At 41.3% G+C, this 20923-nt stretch overlaps 1 protein-coding gene across 3 annotated transcripts in view; it reads left to right on the top strand.

The window, feature by feature from the left end:
- The window catches only part of AFF3 (ALF transcription elongation factor 3), a 388206-nt gene that overhangs the window by 111257 nt on the left and 256026 nt on the right, over positions 1–20923 (top strand). For all 3 annotated transcript variants that reach the window (XM_077343516.1, XM_077343514.1, XM_077343515.1), the window contains exons 2-3: positions 2169–2289; positions 7282–8070. In XM_077343516.1, coding sequence (XP_077199631.1) covers positions 2191–2289; positions 7282–8070 — 888 coding nt within the window. In that variant the 5' untranslated portion in view covers positions 2169–2190. The remainder of the gene's footprint in view (positions 1–2168; positions 2290–7281; positions 8071–20923) is intronic.

The raw sequence follows: 20923 nt of genomic DNA, 5'->3' as shown, positions 1-20923 counted from the left end.
TCTTTGTAATCTCTACCCTGAATACCTTGTCTGGTGGTATCTCTGTGCACAAGAGAGAGGGGAATCTTGTGTATGAAAGGCTGGGAGCTTTACTGATATATTTTTAAAAAACAAGACAGGTGGCAAAGTCTGACTGCCTGACCTGCCTGCAACCCTGAATGGGTCTGTGACAAAGGCTGTGACTATCAGGGCTGTGGCGAGCCCAAGGTCACCCAGCTGGCTGCATGTGGGGGAGTGGAGAATCAAACCTGGTTCGCCAGATTAGAAGTCCGTGCTCCTAATCATGACACCAATCTGCCAGTTTGAGTAAATGGCTATTTCTTGCAGCGAATCAGTCTAGTGCAAGGAGGGCCAGATTTTGGCTCCCCATATGTTCATGGATTATACATGTTGACCGGTTCGTGGGACTTGTAGTCCGTGGAGATCTGGAGAGCCACAGTTTGTCCACCCCTGTGAGTATGCCTCTTTGGGTACCCATGGAGCTCTGTTTTTCAGTCCCAAAGTGTCAGATTGGATCCAGCCAGCCTTTTCATTTAAAATGATTGCATTTTCTTCCTTGCTATGACCCCTGTTTCTTATATCTTTTGTCCTGCGATATCCTACATGGCCTTTTTGGTAATCAAAGATAACCTTTTCTCCCGTTATCTAGAATAGCAAAGCTGGTTGGATCCAACCCATTTTTTTTTCCTGCTGGAAGAAGTTACTCTATTTCTTGGGATCAAAATAAATAAGTCCAACACACTGTTAAATTTTCACTTTTCATATAACTGATGAGCTTTATATTGTTGGGCAGCAGAGGCAAAGATAGGATGATATATGACAAACCGTTACTCCTTTGCTCATTTCTTGGACTTAAGAATAAGGTAAAACAAAATCTAAAAAACCTCTGTAAGAGTTGACTTTTTTGTGACATAGGCAATAGCAAGTAACAAGCACAAAGCCATTGATAGGAAATACCTAAACCAGGCATTCTCAACCAATTGTTCTCTTGATGGCCCTGGAAGAATTCCCCGAATGGGTGGGATTTAATTGTTTATGTATTTTTCATTTATTAAACATTTATTGGGTGATATGTCAATATATGTCATGTCAACCTACCCCCTACCGCCAAGATGAGTGGGAAGGGGAGAGGCTCTCGGTGGGCCTGTACACAGCTATGCTTCCCAACCATATTCTGTACACTCACACCTCTTCTGGGGTTTCTCAAAGCCTGAAGAAGGTTTCAGGGGTTTCTCAATGGTAAAAAAATTTGAGAAAGGCTGATGTAAACTGATCTGCACCATACGGCAATATAAATGCCCAAATTTGGGGAAGTGGGATGTGGCATCCCTGTCTCTGAAATACACGTTGTCCTTGTAGCATGTGTTTGTTGTCTCTTTTGCAGTAAAAATATATTTCTTTAGGTATTTAAGTTCTTTGACCATTGTTATCTCCTTTCTGCTATATGTGCAATGCCATCCTAAAGCCAAGTTTACACCCTTCGAAGTCCATTGACTTCTTAAATGGCAACAGTGCTCAGGATGGGACTGTTATTTATTCTCTGAACTTAGTGTGGTTTCATATTTTCTGGAGAAGAACTGTTTCAGTGGGAGCTTCGTGAGTGTAGCTGATTACCAGGGATCAGAAGAAGGTGCATATCTGTGAAATCCTCTACAGCATGTAGTTTTAACAGCCCCTTAGGGAGCTTGTTAATGAAAAAAGTACTACAGAACCCTAGTTATTTTTTTTTAATCAGCATTCTCATACAACTCTCTGAGGAACTGTTGTAAAAGGAAGCGTGTTCATAGTCTCTATTTACATGCAGCTTTAATTACTATCTGCTTTGAAACGTAGTCAGTCTTTTTGTGTATGTCAAAGAGGCTTAGAGAGTTGTATCCCTAAGATGTGTTTATAGAAGCTGTGGTCTGCTATAAGAACTCCACTCTCCTTTCTTTGTAATGTAATTATTTTTGTTTGTGTGTGAGCATGTGAGAGAGAAAAAGAAAGAGAGAGGGTGGCACAGATGTACCTAGGGATTCAAGCACCTCTTCCATATTGGACTGGCATTAATCTGATGCATGTTCTTGTTATCTTTGCCATCTGTCTGCTAATTGTGATTCTCTACATTGTTGTCAAGACCATAGTTCGTTTGGGTAATTCTGTCTCCCACCCTCTTTCTTTTACTGTAGTGTCTACGACCCTGACAGGAATATGCTGCGGAGGAAAGAATGGGAGAGAAGAAACCAGGAGACCCAACATGAAGATGCCCTATTTAACACCAGTTATTCCCTATTCAGTGAACCATACAAGGTAGACATTCTCCTCACTGTTTCTACAAATGGTTTGTGCTAGATTCAGATGAGTAGCCGTGTTGGTCTGAAGCAGCACAATATAATCCAGTAGCACCTTTAAGACCAACAAAGATTTATTCAAGGTGTGAGCTTTCGAGTGCAAGCACTCTTTGTCAGACTAAGAACTGACGATCATAACAGTAGGAATAGATAAGCAAAAGTTGTTTTGTTACATTAGTACATTAGTAAACTGTTTCACAGCATCTACACATAGCCACATTATAACTCCCTGCCAAACCAGCCAATCAGACCCCTCGAACCCATTTGTCGTTCACAAAGACCCATTATGCACGGGGGTTTTAGCGCACATTCGGGGTGGAATGGCGGCAACTAAAATCACGGATAACGCACGGAGCCGGCTGCAACCGGCTGCAGCTTCGGTGCATGCCGCCGAAAAAGCCGCGTCAGTGAAACGCGGAAGAAAGCGCAGCTTCCGGGTGAGCGGGGCGCAACCAGAAGCGGCGCCCGGATCGGCGTGTGCATAATCGGTTACTTTGGGTTTTGCCGCCGTCACGCCCCGCCCCGTGTATAACCGGTATGCGTCGCGTCTTCCCCCTCCGCGTTTTCCATGTGACCCGAAATCGCCGTTTCGGCGGCCGTGCATAATGGGCCAAAGACATATCAGAAATAAAACTGTCAAAGCCAGTGATCCACGGCTCACACCCTACTATTTACTACCGGCCCCATCTGTCTCCATACCAGTGTGAAACTATCTTAGTAGAAGCTAAGCTGGCAGCTATCTTATCCTGGGATCAGAAAGTAGAATTCAAAATTACATTATATATTACTAACAATCACATAATCCCAATTAAAATAAATTATGAAGAATGTGGATACACAAGTTACATAAGGTTAGCATGCATAGTGAGATTAAAAAAAAAAACCTTTGTCCTTGTTGAGTGCTTGCACTCGAAAGCTCAAGCCTTGAATAAATCTTTATTGGTCTTAAAGGTGCTACCGGACTCTGATTATATTGTACTAAAGTGTTACCACCATAACTCTTTCCCTGCCCCGAGAGTTAGAATAGGTGAAGAAATATCTTTTATAAGGACAATATTTATTTCTAGAAAAACTAGAAATAAATGGCTTACCCTGGCTTACAGTTTCTTGCTTTTCATGAAGACATACGAAATAAGAAAGTGCTTAGAATCTCATTACATTCATGAATTAATTTTATTGTTGGGATTTGTCAACTTTTGTAAAATCACTAGAGTATCCCTAGTCTATCCCAATTAGTATCATCCATGCATTTGAGAAGTGTCTAGATTGAATGATATTATATCAAAACCGATGAAGACTTGTGTAACTTTTTCAGTTTAGCTTGATATTCTTGTAATAAAACTTTCTGTTGATTACATACTGCGCTGTGATAGTGTGACCCCCCTTAAGTCCCCACAGCATACTAATGAAGAAGTCATATGGAACTAGGTCAAAAGCTCTGCCAAAGTTTGAGTATCTTTATTCTATTGCCCCTGGTAACTGAACTGGTTTATTGAGGCTGTGTGGGTGGTTGATGTGTTCAAACCATGTTGATTTAAAACTGTGTTAAATTAAAACTGTTGTCCTCAAGTAATATCTATTTTATTCATATTACTTACTAACTATCTTTGGCATCACTATGCAGAGAAATATTATGCCTACATATTTGCATCTTCTTGATGTCCCACCCCTAAGAAGAGCTTTTATCCTGGCACGAATGAATGCTTTCCCCTCAAAGGTCTTAGAGGGAAGATTCCATCATATCCCATACCATGCGAGACTCTGTCCGTGTGGTTCTGGCTGCCCTGACTCTGTCTCACACATTTTGTTAGATTGCCCCTTATATGAGCAGTGTCGGGATGGCAGCTTTGTTGCTTTGCTGGGAAACAAGCCTTCTGTAAGTAAATCTATGACCTTGCAATTTCTGCTCTCTGACAAAGACCCAGAGATAACCATTTTAGTTGCCAGAGTTTTAACTAAGATGCTTTTATAATATGCTGCCTACCTTGTATTTTATCTTTTATAGTTTATTTAATCATTTTAAGATCTGTTTGGTTATGTAACCCAATGGCCTATTTTATTATTTTGTTGAAAATTTAAACCCTATTTTTATATGTCTTATACATATTTTATGCCAATAAAAGGTTACTGACTGACTGACTAACTAGTAATTTTAAGTTAAGAATGTTCAGCTATTATCAAAGACATCTGAACTGTCTTAGAATGAAATCGAATTTGTACTGGGCCCAGCAGATATTTTTTAGAAATAATAATAAGTGCCACACTGAGTATTTTTGCTTCCTTCTGATCAAGTTGCCCATAGCCTTTTATAAAAAGAGAGGAATTATTACCGAGGACATGGTTCAAGAATGAGTCATTATTGTTGCATTATCAAAATGCCAAGGTAATAAAATGGATGTTGTATTTGGTTCAGGAGATATCCAAATACATATCCCTGAACTGTCATGCTAAATGTGTGGTGAGGACAAATGAAATGTGTGGTGAGGACAAATTGCTCCTGGAACTAGGATGAAAGAAGGAAGAGCCGTAAACCACAGTGTAATGATGAAAAGTCACAACTAACATGCTAAGTAGTTATTATCTCCAGTAGTGATTTAAGGATTTGAGGGTAGCACCAGAGCCAATCTAAGGATTTGCGGGGCCCTAGTAGAATATAATTTCCACAAGAGCAGCCAGACTGGGGGCAGAGGGGCCCTCCATAGTGGAAAGTTGAATCACTTAAAGAGTATCAAAGAGGGAAAGGGGGGGGGGAGGAGAGAGAGGCTATGGCCCTGACCATGGGGGGGGGAGACAATGTGTGGGACCCACGGAAGCATGGGGCCCTTAGCACATGCTATATGTGCTACGTGGATTAATCAGCCCTGGCTAGCTCATCAGGAAAGAGGAAGAGGCTGCTATGCTTTTGTATCTTGCTCCCCTTTTCCAGCATCTTGGCAGTAAAGCTTTCATTTACTTGTCTTAGTTCCCTTCATGTTTGGTTTGTGTGTTTTACCCTTAAGAGCTACTAATGAGCCTCCCCCACAGAATTACTACTTCAGCCAAAACATGTACCTATTCCTATGTGCCATTAGTGCTGGTAAGCTCCATTAAGAAGCTAAAGAAATATCCATTTTATTGTTATGAAAGCCACTCCAACATCCTCTAGCCATAACTGATTTATAGGCCTGGCAAGTATACTTGAAATAGCTTCCAATATCAGGACGCTGTATTGCTATGTTGCCAGCTACTATGATACTCCTAGAAGGCCCTGTTTACTTGCAGGTTATGAACACTTGCTGTCTTTTAAACTCTACTTTATGGTATCTCAGACATTTGAGAGAAAATAGTCTCAAATTGTTCTAACCTAATAAAGGACAATAGCATCTTGCCATCTACACATATTATTTTGTGTTATGCTAACACAAGGCCCATTATATGCTGGGTATATCATATGCTGTGCTGCATGCATCGTCTTGTGCATGGTAGGTGGCTGATATTGAGTTGCAACACCTTATCACATTCACTTAGACCAGTGCATTGTGCTGTGGACATAAAATCAACCAGGGGTAATATATATGAGGGTAAAAGAAGGATAGCCACAGGCAGGCTGCCTGAAGGCTTGGCATCATCCCATGTCCATGCTCATTAACTTTTCCTTTGGCACCTTGAGGCTGCAGAATCTTATAATGCTGTTATGAATTGTTACACTGTCAGGGCAACTGCCAAATGGGAAGCAGTTGTCCCTAAGTATTTGGTTAAATGTTGATCTCACTAAGTTTATTCGTTTATTTAGAACATTTATATGCCGCCTCTCTGGAGACTTATTTGAAGCAATTTGCAGCTAAGATTACAGAAACATTAAAGGATACACAAACACAAAAAACAGCCCAGTGCTATAAAACAACCATTTTAAAAAGGCCAGTGCTATAAAACAGCAACATAAAATACACTGTAAAATGATGTAAATAAAATGAACTTCAGGCCAGAAGGAGACCATGGTGTTGGTGGAAAGTGCCATCAAGTCACAGCTGACTTATGGGGTTTCAAGGCAAGAGATGTTCAGAGGTGGTTTGCCATTGCCTGCCTCCTTGTCATGATCCTGATATTCTTTGGTGGTCTCCCATCCAAATATTAGCCATAAGACATTTAAAAGATAAGGGACTGGGTAGAAAGGAATGTTTTAGCCTGAAGAAAGTAAGGTGGGCAGCAGGTGAGCATCATAGGAAGGGCATTTCATGGGTGAGGCACAACCACAAAAAGTTCTGCCAGCCACCTTACCTCTGAAGACAGAAGTACATAGAGCAAGACTTCAGAAGACAAGTGGCGGGCTGGATAATACAGCTATATTCCCCTTACCCTGCTGGTCCATCTTAAAATGGCTACTGAAAATTTTGAGGGATTATTCCAGTAGTGACAGTCGTGGAGCCACTTCCTTTCAGTCCTATCATACACACATGTGGACATGTTGTGGTTACCTGCTAGGAAGTCTAAAGATGTCATGAAATCTCAGAATTGAAACAGTGATGCACGGAGGCAAGAGAAGGAGCATAACAGAAGAAACTTCCCTTCAAGTTGGGCTTCTCGTCATCCCCCACCCCCCCTTCCAAAAAAAAAGACCCCGTTCTGGGGATCTTTTTGCTAGTCACATAGTGAATATGTAACAAAAACAAAAAGTAATTTTTGTTTCATCTTTGTTCTTTTCAGGACTGCACATTTGTAGTATTACTTGTGGTATTACTTTTTCCCCCTTCATGCTGGTGGCTTTAACTATGTTTTCAAGGAAAACTTGAAACAGATAAATAAGAACATTCTAACTTTAGTCATAGTTTATTAAAGTTACTCAACAACTTATACTATTCTTTTCTGCTTTCACATTGGCTTGCTGTAAAAAGCTGGGTAAATAATGCAAATTTATTACATGAGTTTCAATTGCATTGTTTGTTTTTACCATAAAAATTTAATTGCTTTACAGACTAACAAAGGGGACGAGCTCTCCAGTCGTATCCAGAGTACTCTAGGCAGCTATGATGAGATGAAAGAGCTGCTGACTGACCGATCCAATCAAAGCCATCTTGTTGGAGTTCCAAAGCCCTGTATATCTCAAACATCAGTAAGCAAAGATGATGAACAGTTTATTGCTGATCCTCAGGCCTCCATATGCAATCCACCCTCTTCCCTACCGGTGGCACTTCCTGGGCAACTGAACAAGACGACTGCACTAGGTTGGCAGAAAACTGGACACACTTTGGAAAGCCAGCAAAGGGGAAGCAAACCTGCGCACGGATTGCCGGATTCCCATAATAGTGACTTCAAAACAGCTAACCCAAAAAGCAGTTTAGAAAAGATTAAGAGATTTGTATCCAGTCCCTCATCACCATCTTCATCAAGTGCTGCCCAAGGTCTTTTACCATCCTCTCTTGGGGATAGCATCAGAACACAACAGCAGCCAAAACAGAGTTGTGCTGCAGAGGCTGGAGTTCAGGCTCAAGAAAGGGCAGCTATGCATAGCAGTGGACACTGCGTACAGAACTTTCCTCCCACACTTGCGTCAAAGCCCACTGTCGTTCAGCAGAAACCAACAGCCTATGTCAGGCCAATGGATGGCCAAGACCAGGCCCCTGATGAATCTCCAAAACTGAAGGTGCCAGCTGAAACCAGCAGCATGCTCTGCACTTCATATAGAGGAATGCCTTCTGCTAAAACAGACTCAGCTAAAACCAAGTCAAAAACAACAAAATTCAGTATTCCCAAGCAAGGAGAGGTAAGTGCTGTTTAATTTGGCAAGCTCTTGGAATAATAATACGTAATCACTTATGAGACTGATAAACATACAGTGTGATACCAAGAGTTTTTGTCCTTCAAGAATTCTTCAGGTGTGAGATTACCTCTTGTATATCTTCTAAACTGTTGTGTGGAATAAACCTATGAAAACATTGCTCCACTTACTTTTAGTGATATAATTATGTTTTTTTAAAGAAGTGTCTTCATTACTAATTTAAAGGAAAATGGAAATTTGTTGTAATTGAGGTGTAGTTTGTGGGTTAGATGGATTAATTAGGCAGCTGAAATAGAAATCAATGAATGGCTGTATTTTAAGCACCTAAAGAAGTTTTGTGGTAGATATAACAGTGCAATCCTGTGCCATTATTCCAAGTATATATAGTTGTGTGACTGTTGTTGGTATCTGTTGGATAGGGCATGTGTCATGACTTGATTCAGGTCCAAGCCTGAATTTTAATTCTGTGAGGATACACCTGCTATAGCACAGCTTCATTCATGTATTCCTTCTCTCAATACTGACCCAGTAGGATTTTAATCATTACTACTTCCTCAGATATTGTTTCTGGGCTCGGAATGCATTTCTTCTTTGAATTTTTTGGGGGGCCGGGGCGGATAAGGGGGTCAAATTTGCATCTCTTACTTTTTTGTTCATAGCTTGAAATGCTGCTGCTACTGGAGGCAGCATAGCCCATTTTGGGAATCCTGTTCTAAAGCATAACTTAGAAATGGATATGGATAGGACAAAAAAGGTGTACATTAGAGTAAAGAACAGGTAGGAGCAGGAAATAGTGAAAATGTGGATATGGTGGTAAGCTGGATGTCAAGGGCAAGGGCTCAAGTTTAAGAGAGTGGAATAGAACAGTTGCTTGACTTGCTCATGGAAAAAATGAACAAGGAGCATGTAGTTTGTGTGTACCTAAGATTAAATTATGTGCTTCAGTTGATCATTCAGGAAATTGGGACATGCTACTTTGCCCTAAAAGTGAAACTATCATTATAACAAGATGTTATGTTTAATTTTGTTCGCTTTTTTTACATGCTTATGCTTTTATGGTTATGAGCTAGAACTGTATACTCTATAAAGCATCCACTATGGTTATTCCATAGACTTCTTGTATAGTAAATGGCTACACCTAATTTTTCTACAAGTATGAAGAAAGATTGTAACAGCACATACATACAAGCAGGGGGCTCACAAGAACTTGTGATGTGCCTCTCATTTCCCCACCCTCACTATTTCCACTTTCCCATTCCTGAAAACTCCCATTTCCACTCCCTGTTTCTGGCTTCCTTCTCTCCTTCCCGCCCAACAGCCAATACTACCTTTATCCGGTCCCTGTCTTCAACTTTCTCTCTTTCCCTCCCCCTGGCAGCTTCTCTTTGGGAAAAGTCTAGCCCAGTTGGCCAATAGCTGCCAGCAAGCTGTGACCCAGTTGTGCTGTCAGGAGCCTACGAAGACTTGTGGGGGTGGCCTCACTTTCCTCTGTACCCCACACTATTTCCCCTTTCTGTCTTCCTAAAAAAACCCTTATCCTTTCCCTAGTTCCTGCTTTCTTTCCCCCTGTCGCCAGCCATCTTCAGCTATATTAGTTGCTTACTTCTTTTGTACCACATCTTTCTCCACAGTGGGGACATAAAGCAGCTTTTCATTCCCATCCACTCCACATTATTCTCATTATGAATTAGGTTAGGCTGAGAGGTAGGTTAGGCTGAGAAAGGATGGCTGGTCTGTCACTTAGTAACTTTCCATGGCAGTAGAGATTCATACCTGAGTCTCCCAGACCTTAGTCTGAAAATCTAACCACTAGATATGCTGAATTAGATTTAGCTATATTGACACGTATTTTCAAAGTCAGATAATAACAGGCTTCTCTTTAAAAATGAAAAGCAACCAAGAGGATTATCTGACACATAGCTGTTGTTTCTGCATGATATAAGCTCTCCTTCAGAATATCCCTGGAGGCTCTCTTATCTAGAGACTATCAAATTGGTTTCAGTACATAGGAATCTCTGGCAATAGCTCTTGAACGCAAATTATAGGCCATTACTTTTAAATATGAGGGAAAGGTTGATTTCCAGTACAGTTCTGTTCCTCATTTAACACTGATAATCAGGTTTGGATAGTTCTCTGCATCTTGACACAGAGTGAATCTTATAATAATTTTCAAAATCTGCTTTAATTAGGATAGCCTGGCTATACTTCATGCATAAAAAGAATCGTGTCATTCAGCATTTAATTTTTAGGAGTCAGTTTCATCACTATTAATCAGGATTCATATCTGACTCCCTGGACCTTTTGGAAATCGTCCTCCTCAGTATAAATGATAACCTCTGTTTTCAAGTACTTCTGTTTCACATTTAGAATTTTACTGTAAGATGCTTATGAATTACGCTACTATAATGAAGGTCTGGTGCACTGAAGAGAAATAATGTATAGCATAAATAGGCCACAGAGAGACACTTGTTCCCAGTATGGCTCTTGAAAAATTATTTGCTGTAGGTGCACATGCTTTTATTAATGTTTTCTTTTGGTTTCTGTCTGAGTTGAGTAAAAAAAAAAGCAGTGTCCAAATTTAAGATTAGACAAGCACTGATTTTTATGAACCTGTCTTCCCTTTTATTTGGGACTTTTAATTTTGGGGACCATGAGAATGTGTAGAAATCCTGTTATTGTGCAGGTTATTTATTTATTTAGACTTATTACTCACCCCTCCCGAACTGGCTCATGGTGGGTTACAATCTCCATATAAAAACCCAGTAAAACCCTATTAAAACAATTACGGACATCTGTAAACCGCTCCCGCGGGAACGGTAAGAATAAAGCTGTAAGGGCATTGTGGGTGGAGTAAGGGGCGGGGCGAGTCCGGGATAAAAACCCGAAGGGGCCAATCACGGCTCCCAATTGGCCCCTCTGAGTGTCAGTCTGCGGCCAAGGGGCCATTCGGGAGTCACGCACTGCGCAGCTCCCAATTGCCCTCTTGGCCCGTCCCAGACTCAGCAAGGAGAGGAGCGGCTGGGCCAGGCTTCAGTGCGGGGCTCGGAGTAGGCCCGCCGTGTCTCAGATGTGACGGGCCTGCTCCGAGCCCCGCGCTGAAGCCGGGAATTCAGGGGGAGGGGGGCCTCCCGCACCTACCCAATGCCCGCTAGCGCCCGCTGTATTTCAGATACACCGGGCTTAACTTCTAGTACATACAATAAAACAGACTGTGAAATTTTTCACAGTCAGAGTAGTTCAGCATTGGAATAGGCTGCCTAAGGAGGTAGTGAACTCCCCCTCACTGGCAGTTTTTAAGCAAAGGTTGGATATACACTTCTCTTGGATGCTTTAGGATGCTTTAGGCTGATCCTGCGTTGAGCAGGGGGTTGGACTAGATGGCCTGTATGGCCCCTTCCTACTCTATGATTCTATGAACCATGGTGGTCTTCAACTGCCTGTTGTACTCCTAAGAAGTTCGTAATACAGGTATATATAAGATCAAGATACTTGTTGGATCCTCTCATTCTGTATTTTAGTTGCTTAGAATGTGGCTTTCAAAGCCAGAAAATCTTTAATTTTTAATTGGTATTTATGATTGTTGGGGGTTTATGCGGGATCATTGTTACTCACCACGAGCCACTATATGGGATCACCAGATTGTTTTCTTCATGCACAACTCTGATAGCTATGACTGAGGTGCCTCCTCAGCTTTAAACATCAAGGAATCCTATCCTAAGTTGTGTGAGTTGGTTGCTAGATATTTCTGAAATTGAAAGTAGTGATTATATTTTTAGATTTGTCTGTTTTTGCCTTATCCTAATTTTCAATGTTATTGGTAAGAGCATCATACTGGTGTTTCATTGAAGCAAGTCTGAATGACATGTTAAAAACGTGTTAGTCACATTCTAGCTTATAACAACAGGTGGCATGAGACACATGACAATACATTCAGGCTGAGAGAGGGCTTCAATAAGGGTGGCACTTGGAAGAATAAATATTTTAATTGGGGGACTTCAAGAGATATATTTGGATGACTTATATTAGTGTGGAAGCCACTCCATTCATATTGTTCACTACCTTATAGCCCCCATTATTACATCACATCAGTGTATTTAAATATGAGACCACTGAAGAAGGCCCCAAAAGGGCTTGAAACACATTTGTTTTTCTGGCTTCTTATCATTTATCCACGTGTCAAAATGTTTTGCATTTGTGCAATAGTACATGATATATGTTGAGGTTTTAAAGTTTTATATGTGCACATGTATTAAAATAAATATTTAATATATATTCTGCTGCTGCTCAAACTTTCGGATTCGTAGCTTGCATATACAGGTTGGATTACTTTGTTCCCTCTTTTGTTGTTTTGTGGCTTTTTACATCAAGCCAAGATAAGACAGAGCAAAGAATGAGATGGGGGGGGGAGTAGATTAAAGAGACAACCATCTTAGAAGAAGAAGAAGAGTTGGTTCTTATGTGCTGCTTTTCTCTACCCAAAGGAGGCTCAAAGGAGGCTCACAGGCTTCCCTTCCCTCTCCCCACAACAGGCACCCTGTGAGGTGGGTGAGGCTGAGAATGCCCTGAGATCACTGCTTAGTCAGAACAGTTTTATCAGTGCTGTGGCAAGCCCAAGGTCACCCAGCTGGCTGCATGTGGGGGAGTGCAGAATCGAACCTGGCATGCCAGATTAGAAGTCCACACTCCTAATCACTCCACCAAATGCTTCAGTACCATCCCATGCACTTCACACCATCAGCTGGTGCTCTGTTCCTTGCTTGCCATTCAGCTGTTAACATGTACGTAGGCTACATACATGAACCTCAACCACATGGTATGCCTGTCTAGAGCCCAGTAAGGTCCTAGCTGTTCTGTCTGCTTGGAAATATGTAGGAAGAGTTTTCATTCAGCTGATAAGGCAATGAGAACAATCTTTTCTACTTAATCATAGAGTTCCAACTTTTCATATGTCATATTTTTTTCATATTTCATTTGGCCTCTCTTGGGTTTCTCCCCATGCAGTTCATTGGAGTCAATAGGTTTAGAAAGGTTATAACTCTGCTTAGGGTAGCATCTACAGTGTTGTAAAGAATGTTTCAAGTGGACATTTATGATTGCTGCCCCCTGTTTTTGGTCATATTACGCAAATTGTACCAGATCCATGAGACTCATTTTGCACAAAATGATACAATTTGCAGTGTTCGTAAGGCAAATAAGAACTTTGAATTTGGCTACACACACACACAGAACCCCCCCCCCCCACATAACTTTGCTTTCTCCTTCTGCTGTTTGCCACTTCTTAGTTTGAAGCACATTTGCTATATAAAAAGTAGAAGACCATTGCTGCTGAGTCTAGACATTTATCTGAAATACCGTATTTTGTGAACCTGTTAATGTCAAGACATATCTTTGGAGTATCATATAAAATCACTGACCTTTCCCGGGTTCTTGATTACCTTTTGTCTCTCTCAATTAAGAAGCTGTTCAGAAACCAGTTCACTGTGTGACCTGAGTGTATAAATCTAGACTGATAATTTCATGGCACATGTACATTAGAAATTATGGAGTATCTGTGGTCATAACTTATTGCTCTAGCTCAGTACTTTGGAGCGACTATGAATAAATATACTGACTGACCAGAGATTTCTCCGATGTGCTGCGTCAGTTGCTATACAAAGGAGAGAACTGGATCCCTGAGACAATGAAATTAAGCCGGACATTACTGCAGCAGGACTCCACTTGGGCCATAACAATTCATATAAAGTGGGGTTAGATAGGGACAACTTAAAATGCAAGATTTCTGGCTACACTAAAGGTTAATTCAGATGTATATCAAAACTGAGGGTCAACTAAACTAATAATAGTTTATTGATTGGCCAAGCCCACACCACCATGCTACCTAAGGTTACTTAGAGTATTTCAGACCAGATTTTGAAACCAGGATGTGAGGATAGCTTATTAACTGCAGCTAGGCTTTGTGGAATGAACAAATGCAGTATCCTGGCTTAATCATGGTTGGTTTTTCTGCTAAAGCTCTGAGCTGGAAGTGGACTGCCTCCAAAACAAAGCTGCTCTTGCCACCCATCAGCTGTCACTAGTACCAGGACTATCGCTGCTTTCTGCTCAGAGGTTGCTGTGCAACAGACTCCTTGGTTCGTGTCCTCTCTGTTGAAGATTCATTATTGTGGCAAGCTCTTTTCCATAAAGGAAAGAAGTGTCAGTGGAGCCCTAGCTATCTTGATAGTAATGAAGGGGATTACAGAAACATCTTATTAATGTTTATTACATTGTGGCAGTGACTGGGGAAAGTGAAAACAATACAGGGAAAATGAGCAATGTTCTTCTCTTCTCTTATATGCAATGTATTTAAGTTAGTGTCCACGGCTGTTACCAGTATTCTGTTTCTCTTCAGTGCACTTAACATGTTGTACCCATGTATTTATTGTGTGATTGGAAATTGGCATAGGCATGTAGAATTTTGAAGAGGCTTTGTTGGGGGTTTTTGTGTTAAATACTCAAGCCACGGGGCTGGCTGAACTGTTTGTGATGGTGAAAACCCAACGGTGATATAGAAGTTCTGTAAGGCAAGCTGGGATAGCAGTTGCTTTCCTACTTATGCTGAAGCCAAGGTTTGCTAACACGAGCCAGGATTCACTGTCTGAGTTGAATCCACTGCTAATTTCCATGGATTTCAGTAGGATCTCTTTTTGTGGAACACAACTTCCTCACTCCTACCTCCTCCTGTTACTGGTGGATGGGGGAGCTCAAGGAACAGCATAAGGGCAGTGTTGGATGTCTGCAGCCTGTCTCTCCATGGATCTCTTCCACTGGGTCCAAGCCACTGCCTGTGGGTCCAGTTCTGGTTGTAGTGACTAGTCATAGTTAAGCTAAGCCCTATGTTAAATCATATTAAATCTGAACCAAACTCCAAGATTTCTCTGCAGTAGACTAGGTCTGCTGAATTTATTAATGGTGTGCTCCATCCCCATTCCCTTAAAAAAACTGTATTAGCCAGAGACTATAATGCCATGCAGAGTGTGGCTTGTGATTGCTGGGTCTGTCCCCTGCTCTGGTTTTCTGCACAACCTTTCTATTTGCTTTAGCAGTGTAGTCTTGAAATATCAAGCACTTACATATCCACAGGGGATATGTGTGCTATTGATTACTACCACATCATTTACCACTTGTTTGTCTTTCAGAGTGGAAAATGTATTTATAGTATTAATTTTGTTGATATTTTTCTGCCGTGTGATCTGGAACTTTGCAGTGCTACATCAGACTAACATATTATGTATTTAGCACAGTAATTTTCAGCCGCATCATACAATGCTTCCATTGTTGCTTAAAAGAGATTGAATGGGTTTTGCTAAAAGCAACATACTGTTAATGCTTGAGATGCAGTGCTACCCAAAACTGAAGCCTCTATAAAGTGTTTGTATGTAGGATTATTACAGTATTTACTGAATATTATTGCTACATTAACAACGCAACTTTGGTTAAAGCTCTAAGTGGCCTGGAGTACTTACAGTCCACATCCTCTAATTTTGTCCAGCCCACCAGCTGAGATACTGTTTGCAAACCTCCCTGATCTCTGTACCACTGCCTTCAGAGGCAAGGCAGATAGTGACCAGAGACAAGACTTTATTGGTGGGGATACCTTGCCATGCATTTCAGAACAGTTACTCTTTTCATTTAAAGGAAGTGGTTGAGGCCAGATGTTGATCTGAAGTAGCACAATAAAATCAGAGTCCAGTAGTACCATTAAGACCAAAGAACAGCACTCTTCTTAGTCTGAGGAAAAGTGCTTGCACGCAAAAGCTCACGCCTTGAATAAATCTTTGTTGGTCTTAAAGGTGCTACTGGTCTCTACGGCCAGGTTCACCAGGTGGTCATGTTGGAGGAACAAAGTGCTCTTTGGGGGTTATGGTCAGCTAGATAGTCCCTCAGGTACATCAGGCCCGGACCGCAAATGGCCTTAAAGGTCAGTACCAAGACATTGAACTTGATCTGGAATTCCACTGGGAGCCAGATCAGTTGCCTGACTTCAGGCCAGATATGGGCCCTCCAAAGTGTTCTAGTGAGGACCCGTGCTGCTGGATTCTGAACCCGTTTCAGTTTCTAGGACAGGGGTAGGGGCAGGCCCATGTAGAGCAAGTTACAATAATCTAGCCTGGAAGTGACCGTCTCATGGATCACTATGGCCAGATACGCCACTGCTCGCACCCCTGAAAATATTGTTGTTGTGGATTGTCTGAGGATCTCTGGAACATTGTATAAAGGGACATGAGAATGCAGCATGAAGGGAAAGTTCACTGAAATCTCCTGCCTCAATCTCGTACAAGCCTTTTCTTCATTCATAAAACTGTCTCCCCCTGTACTGTTTTTCTGAATCTCTATCTTCAGGTGCAGCTTTTGTGCCCAGTTGCAGAGTGCTCTGTAGGATTCCAAGCCGTAGCAAAAACTTTTCCCGGAGGTAGGGATTCAGGAAGCTGCAGGAGGAAATGGTGATAGCAAATAATTTCATTCTGTGAACCTGCTGCACCTGTACTTGGATGTGAACATTCTGGTCATGACCTATTATAGCCCTCTGCTTTTCAATATATGCCCACTTAGACTGAAAGCAATCCCACACGGATAGTATTTATCTATCTGGAAAAACAATAATGCTAGGGGACAGCGAAGACAGCAGGAAAAGAAGACGACCCAGAATGAGATGGATTAACTTGGCACAAAATCTCTACCAGAAGAGGCAGAGAGGGTAGAGCTCATGTCCACCATGGCCAGTGTTAATCCGCCTTGAACCCCTAGTTCTGGGATGGCCACTGCGGCTCTCCAGATGCACATGGACTACAACTCCGATGAGTCTCTGCCAGCATGTGTAGTCCATGGACATCTGGAGAGCCACAGTTTAGCTGGCCAGCCCTAGTTATATGGAGATAAGGAATTGTCAGACCCTGCTGGCTATGGGTTTGTCATCATGCTTCACTTTTTTCTACTTTGCTTTTCTCCCCAGTGGGATCTCGAACAGCTTACAAAACTATTTGCCATTTTTGCCTCACAACAACCTTGTGAGAGCTTCTGTGGTACAGCGGGATTCAGACCTAGTTTGACACTCTCACTACAGCATGTTGGCTCTTGAGACCTCTGTGCCTGTGGTCACTGTCATGATTAGAGCAGTCTCTGCAGGGTAGCAGAATAAGAGAATGATATTTAGTATTGGGAATGAAAGAGAACGGAAGCTGAATATGGAGAACTAGCAATAATATGTAAAGATAAATCTTGCTGTGAAAAAGAAAATATATACATACTGAACTGGGCAGACTGAGCAATAAAATTCTATATCCCTGTTAATTCAAGTCTATATCTATAGATATGAAGGAAAATTCATTTTTCCCTTAAATGCCCAGTTCTCCTTGTTATTGTAAGGCAACTACTATGGTCTTGTTTGCATAACATAAATAGGGTAATCTGTAGTCTGAAACACAATGCAATTAAATTTCAGGCAATAAATTTTAAAGCTCTTTGAAATGTCACTATGCCTCTGGGTGAGCCTTACATTTAAACATGAAATCCTCATTTCAGATGCTTCTAAACCTCTCTCAAGGAGCTGACTGTGTGTATTTCCAAATGGTTACTGTGGAACTGGAAAAAGGACCACATAAGATTATTTTAGTTTGTTCATAATCGTTGTGTGATAATTGTCCTGAAATTGATGGCAGCTGCAGAGTATAAAAATTTGATTGAACCAAGTATAAATATAGTCAGCAATTTAGACTGTTCTGATTCAATATGAAAATGTCTTGATAATAAGTGGATTCCTCTCTAAATTCATGAGTTCCTTTCATGACACTGTGGGTTAAGCCTGAAATAGATTAATCTTTTTCTGATAAAGTTTCATAAGCTGCGATTTCTCTTGTGACCACATTTAATTGGATATTAAATAAAGCGCTTATCTTTATACCGACACATTTTTATAGCTCTTCGTTTTGTTGTTGTTTTTTTTAAATCTGAGCTGTATTTCTCCAGCTGAGGAACAAACCAGGAGCACAAACTCTTAATCTAAACCATTATCTACTAAGATTAAAATTAACCATATACATGTTTGTGATATGCAAGATGTAAGAGTAGAAGACTGAAAGAACTGAAGATGATTAATTTAAAACTGAATGAATGATAACATTGAGCTTTCATGTAGTACTTGTTGAATATTCAAAGCATCAAAAAATGCTTCACATCGATTACTTCAGTAATACATGTTCATGACATTGGTGAGTATTTATTTATTTATTTGTTTTTTTGTTTGTTTATTTATTTATTTATTTATAGCCTGCCACTCCTGGGAAGGCTCGTGGCAGGTTACATTCAATAAAAATCCCAGTAAAATGCCCCTAAAAATACAGCAATACCCTAACAATATTCAACATCCAAGACATATGCGGCGACATAGAACAGCTAAAGGTAAAGATAAAGGTATCCCCTGTGCAAGCACCGAGTCATGTCTGACCCTTGGGGTGACGCCCTCTAGCGTTTTCATGGCAGACTCAATACGGGATGGTTTGCCAGTGCCTTCCCCAGTCATTACCATTTACCCCCCAGCAAGCTGGGTACTCATTTTACCGACCTCGGAAGGATGGAAGGCTGAGTCAACCTTGAGCCGGCTGCTGGGATTGAACTCCCAACCTCATGGGCAAAGCTTTCAGGCGGCTACCTTACCACTCTGCGCCACAAGAGGCTCTAGAACAGCTAAAATACCCCCCTAAAAACCAACTCCAGGGGTGGAATGGAAAGCGATCTCAAACTGCCCATAGAATAATCCAGGAAGAGGTCACTTGCTCATTGTACACGGATCCTAGGGCCAAATTTCTTGCTGGCCTACTAGATGGCTAAATCAGGGGTAGTCAGCCTGTGGCCCTCCAGATGCCATCAAACGCTGGCAGGGGCTCATGGGAATTGTAGGCCATGGACATCTGGAAGACCACAGGTTGACTACTGCTTGGCTAAATGATAAATCCGATCAGGAAAAACTTATGTTTTTGTTAGCAGATACTAATTCATTTGTTTCTAACAAAATTTGCCCTTGTAGCAAAGAAAATAAATGCCAAATTTGCAGAGAGCAAAGACAGTACCTAGAATAGCTATAGGATAGGTGGACGTATGTAATCTGGAAATGTTCTTATGATGTTAAGTAATTATTTTCTGAGCTTGCACATTCTCTTATTTACTTTTTTATTACTGATTTGAAATGTTTTAAATCCTTTTATATTTTCCTTTTCTATTGTAATGGCCTGTGGTTACATACAAGAAAGTCTGACTTGACTTGACTAGTCCGGGAGGGGGTGTCCTGGTGCGCTGGCCTCAACCATAAACCTGGTAGAAGAGCTCCGTCTTGCAGGCCCTGCGGAACCCCGAAAGATCCCGCAGGGTCCTCAGCTCTTCCGGGAGCTCATTCCACCAGGTCGGGGCCAGGACCGAGAAGGCCCTGGCCCTGGTCAAGGCCAAGAGCACTTCCCTGGGGCCAGGAATGACCAGTAAGTTTGTCTCGGCAGAGCGTAAGACTCTGTGGGGGGCAAAGGGCAGAAGGTGGTCCCTAAGGTATGTGGGGCCCAGACCTAGTATTAACATACTCCAGTATTAACATATTAGAGGCAAAGCCTGTTGCACCCAGGGAAAAACCAGGGGATTGTGGCTCTCAAAGTAGATCACCTGTCTTCTGTCCAGCAGCAACTATGCTTTTGAATGGCTGGCAAGAAGCAACATTCAGGCCTTTCAGGCATAATAATCAAATCCTTAATGGCAGAAAGACATCACTATTGCCTACCTTGCCTGGAAATAGGCAATACCTTGCCCTTCCATCTTTTTTTGGAGGGGGATAGCATTTACTAAGAGCATATGAAATGTGATGCTTACCTGTTTTGTAGGAGGAAGCTAACTTGTTAGAACTTCAGTATGTTTTTTTATAAGATGGGGAGTAAAAGGCTTTCCTTTTCAGTAGTGATGTGTGGAAGCAGAGCAGACCCGCTTGGCCAAAATGTATGATTTACGAGGTAGACATTTCTAAAATTTCACAAATGTTGCGGAGCCACTCTGCACCACTCAATTGAAGTATCTCCGTAACAGCCTTAGAAATACATTTTTACGTTTTTCAGTGTTTGTTTTTTTTAATCTGTCTTTCCCACCAAGTAGACTTCTGATTTCTCATTTCTTTTGCTGTGTTCATGGTCATGGTTATAGCATGCCAAATGCCTTACTACCTCAAAAGCTCGAACTGCAAATGACTTTATTGGATAACTCCAGGGACAGATGTATCTAACAATAAATATATGCGCAGACAGCGCAATTCTTTGCCAGCTAGTTCTCATTAAAGCCTTGACATTAACCATTTGCAGGTAATTATGCTTTGCCACATTATTTAGTCTACACGATGGCACTAATGATGCAGGAGCACTAATTGCTTCCATTGGTGTTGTGCCTGTGCAGGGTGAGACAGATAGCTATAGCTACATTTGAAGACATGCATATTTTTTCCCATATGAACACCTGTCTCGGTTTTGTAATCACTAGCACAGCTGTGTACAGATGATACAGTTTACACAAACACAGTTTTCTTGAAGTGTATTTTTTAGACTTCAGCATTCCTAAGTACAGCTATCTCAAAAATGCCTATACAAGATTATCCTTTGAATATCAGAGTGACGTGTACTCTTTTGGTAATGCAATTCAAAAGGCATATTATAGAAATGGAAAAGATTTTTAAAAAGGCAGCCAAACCGATTTAGGAGGCTGGAGTGCCTCCCCAGCAAGTAAAGGCTAAAATGTCAGTGCTTGTGCACAGTACTGAGAGACTGGATATTTTATTTAT

This window comes from Paroedura picta, chromosome 6 (assembly GCF_049243985.1).
Source record: "Paroedura picta isolate Pp20150507F chromosome 6, Ppicta_v3.0, whole genome shotgun sequence".
NCBI classification, from domain to species: Eukaryota; Metazoa; Chordata; class Lepidosauria; order Squamata; family Gekkonidae; genus Paroedura; species Paroedura picta.
The sequence above is the reverse complement of the archived record's forward strand: the minus strand, read 5'-3'. Positions and strand labels throughout refer to the sequence as shown.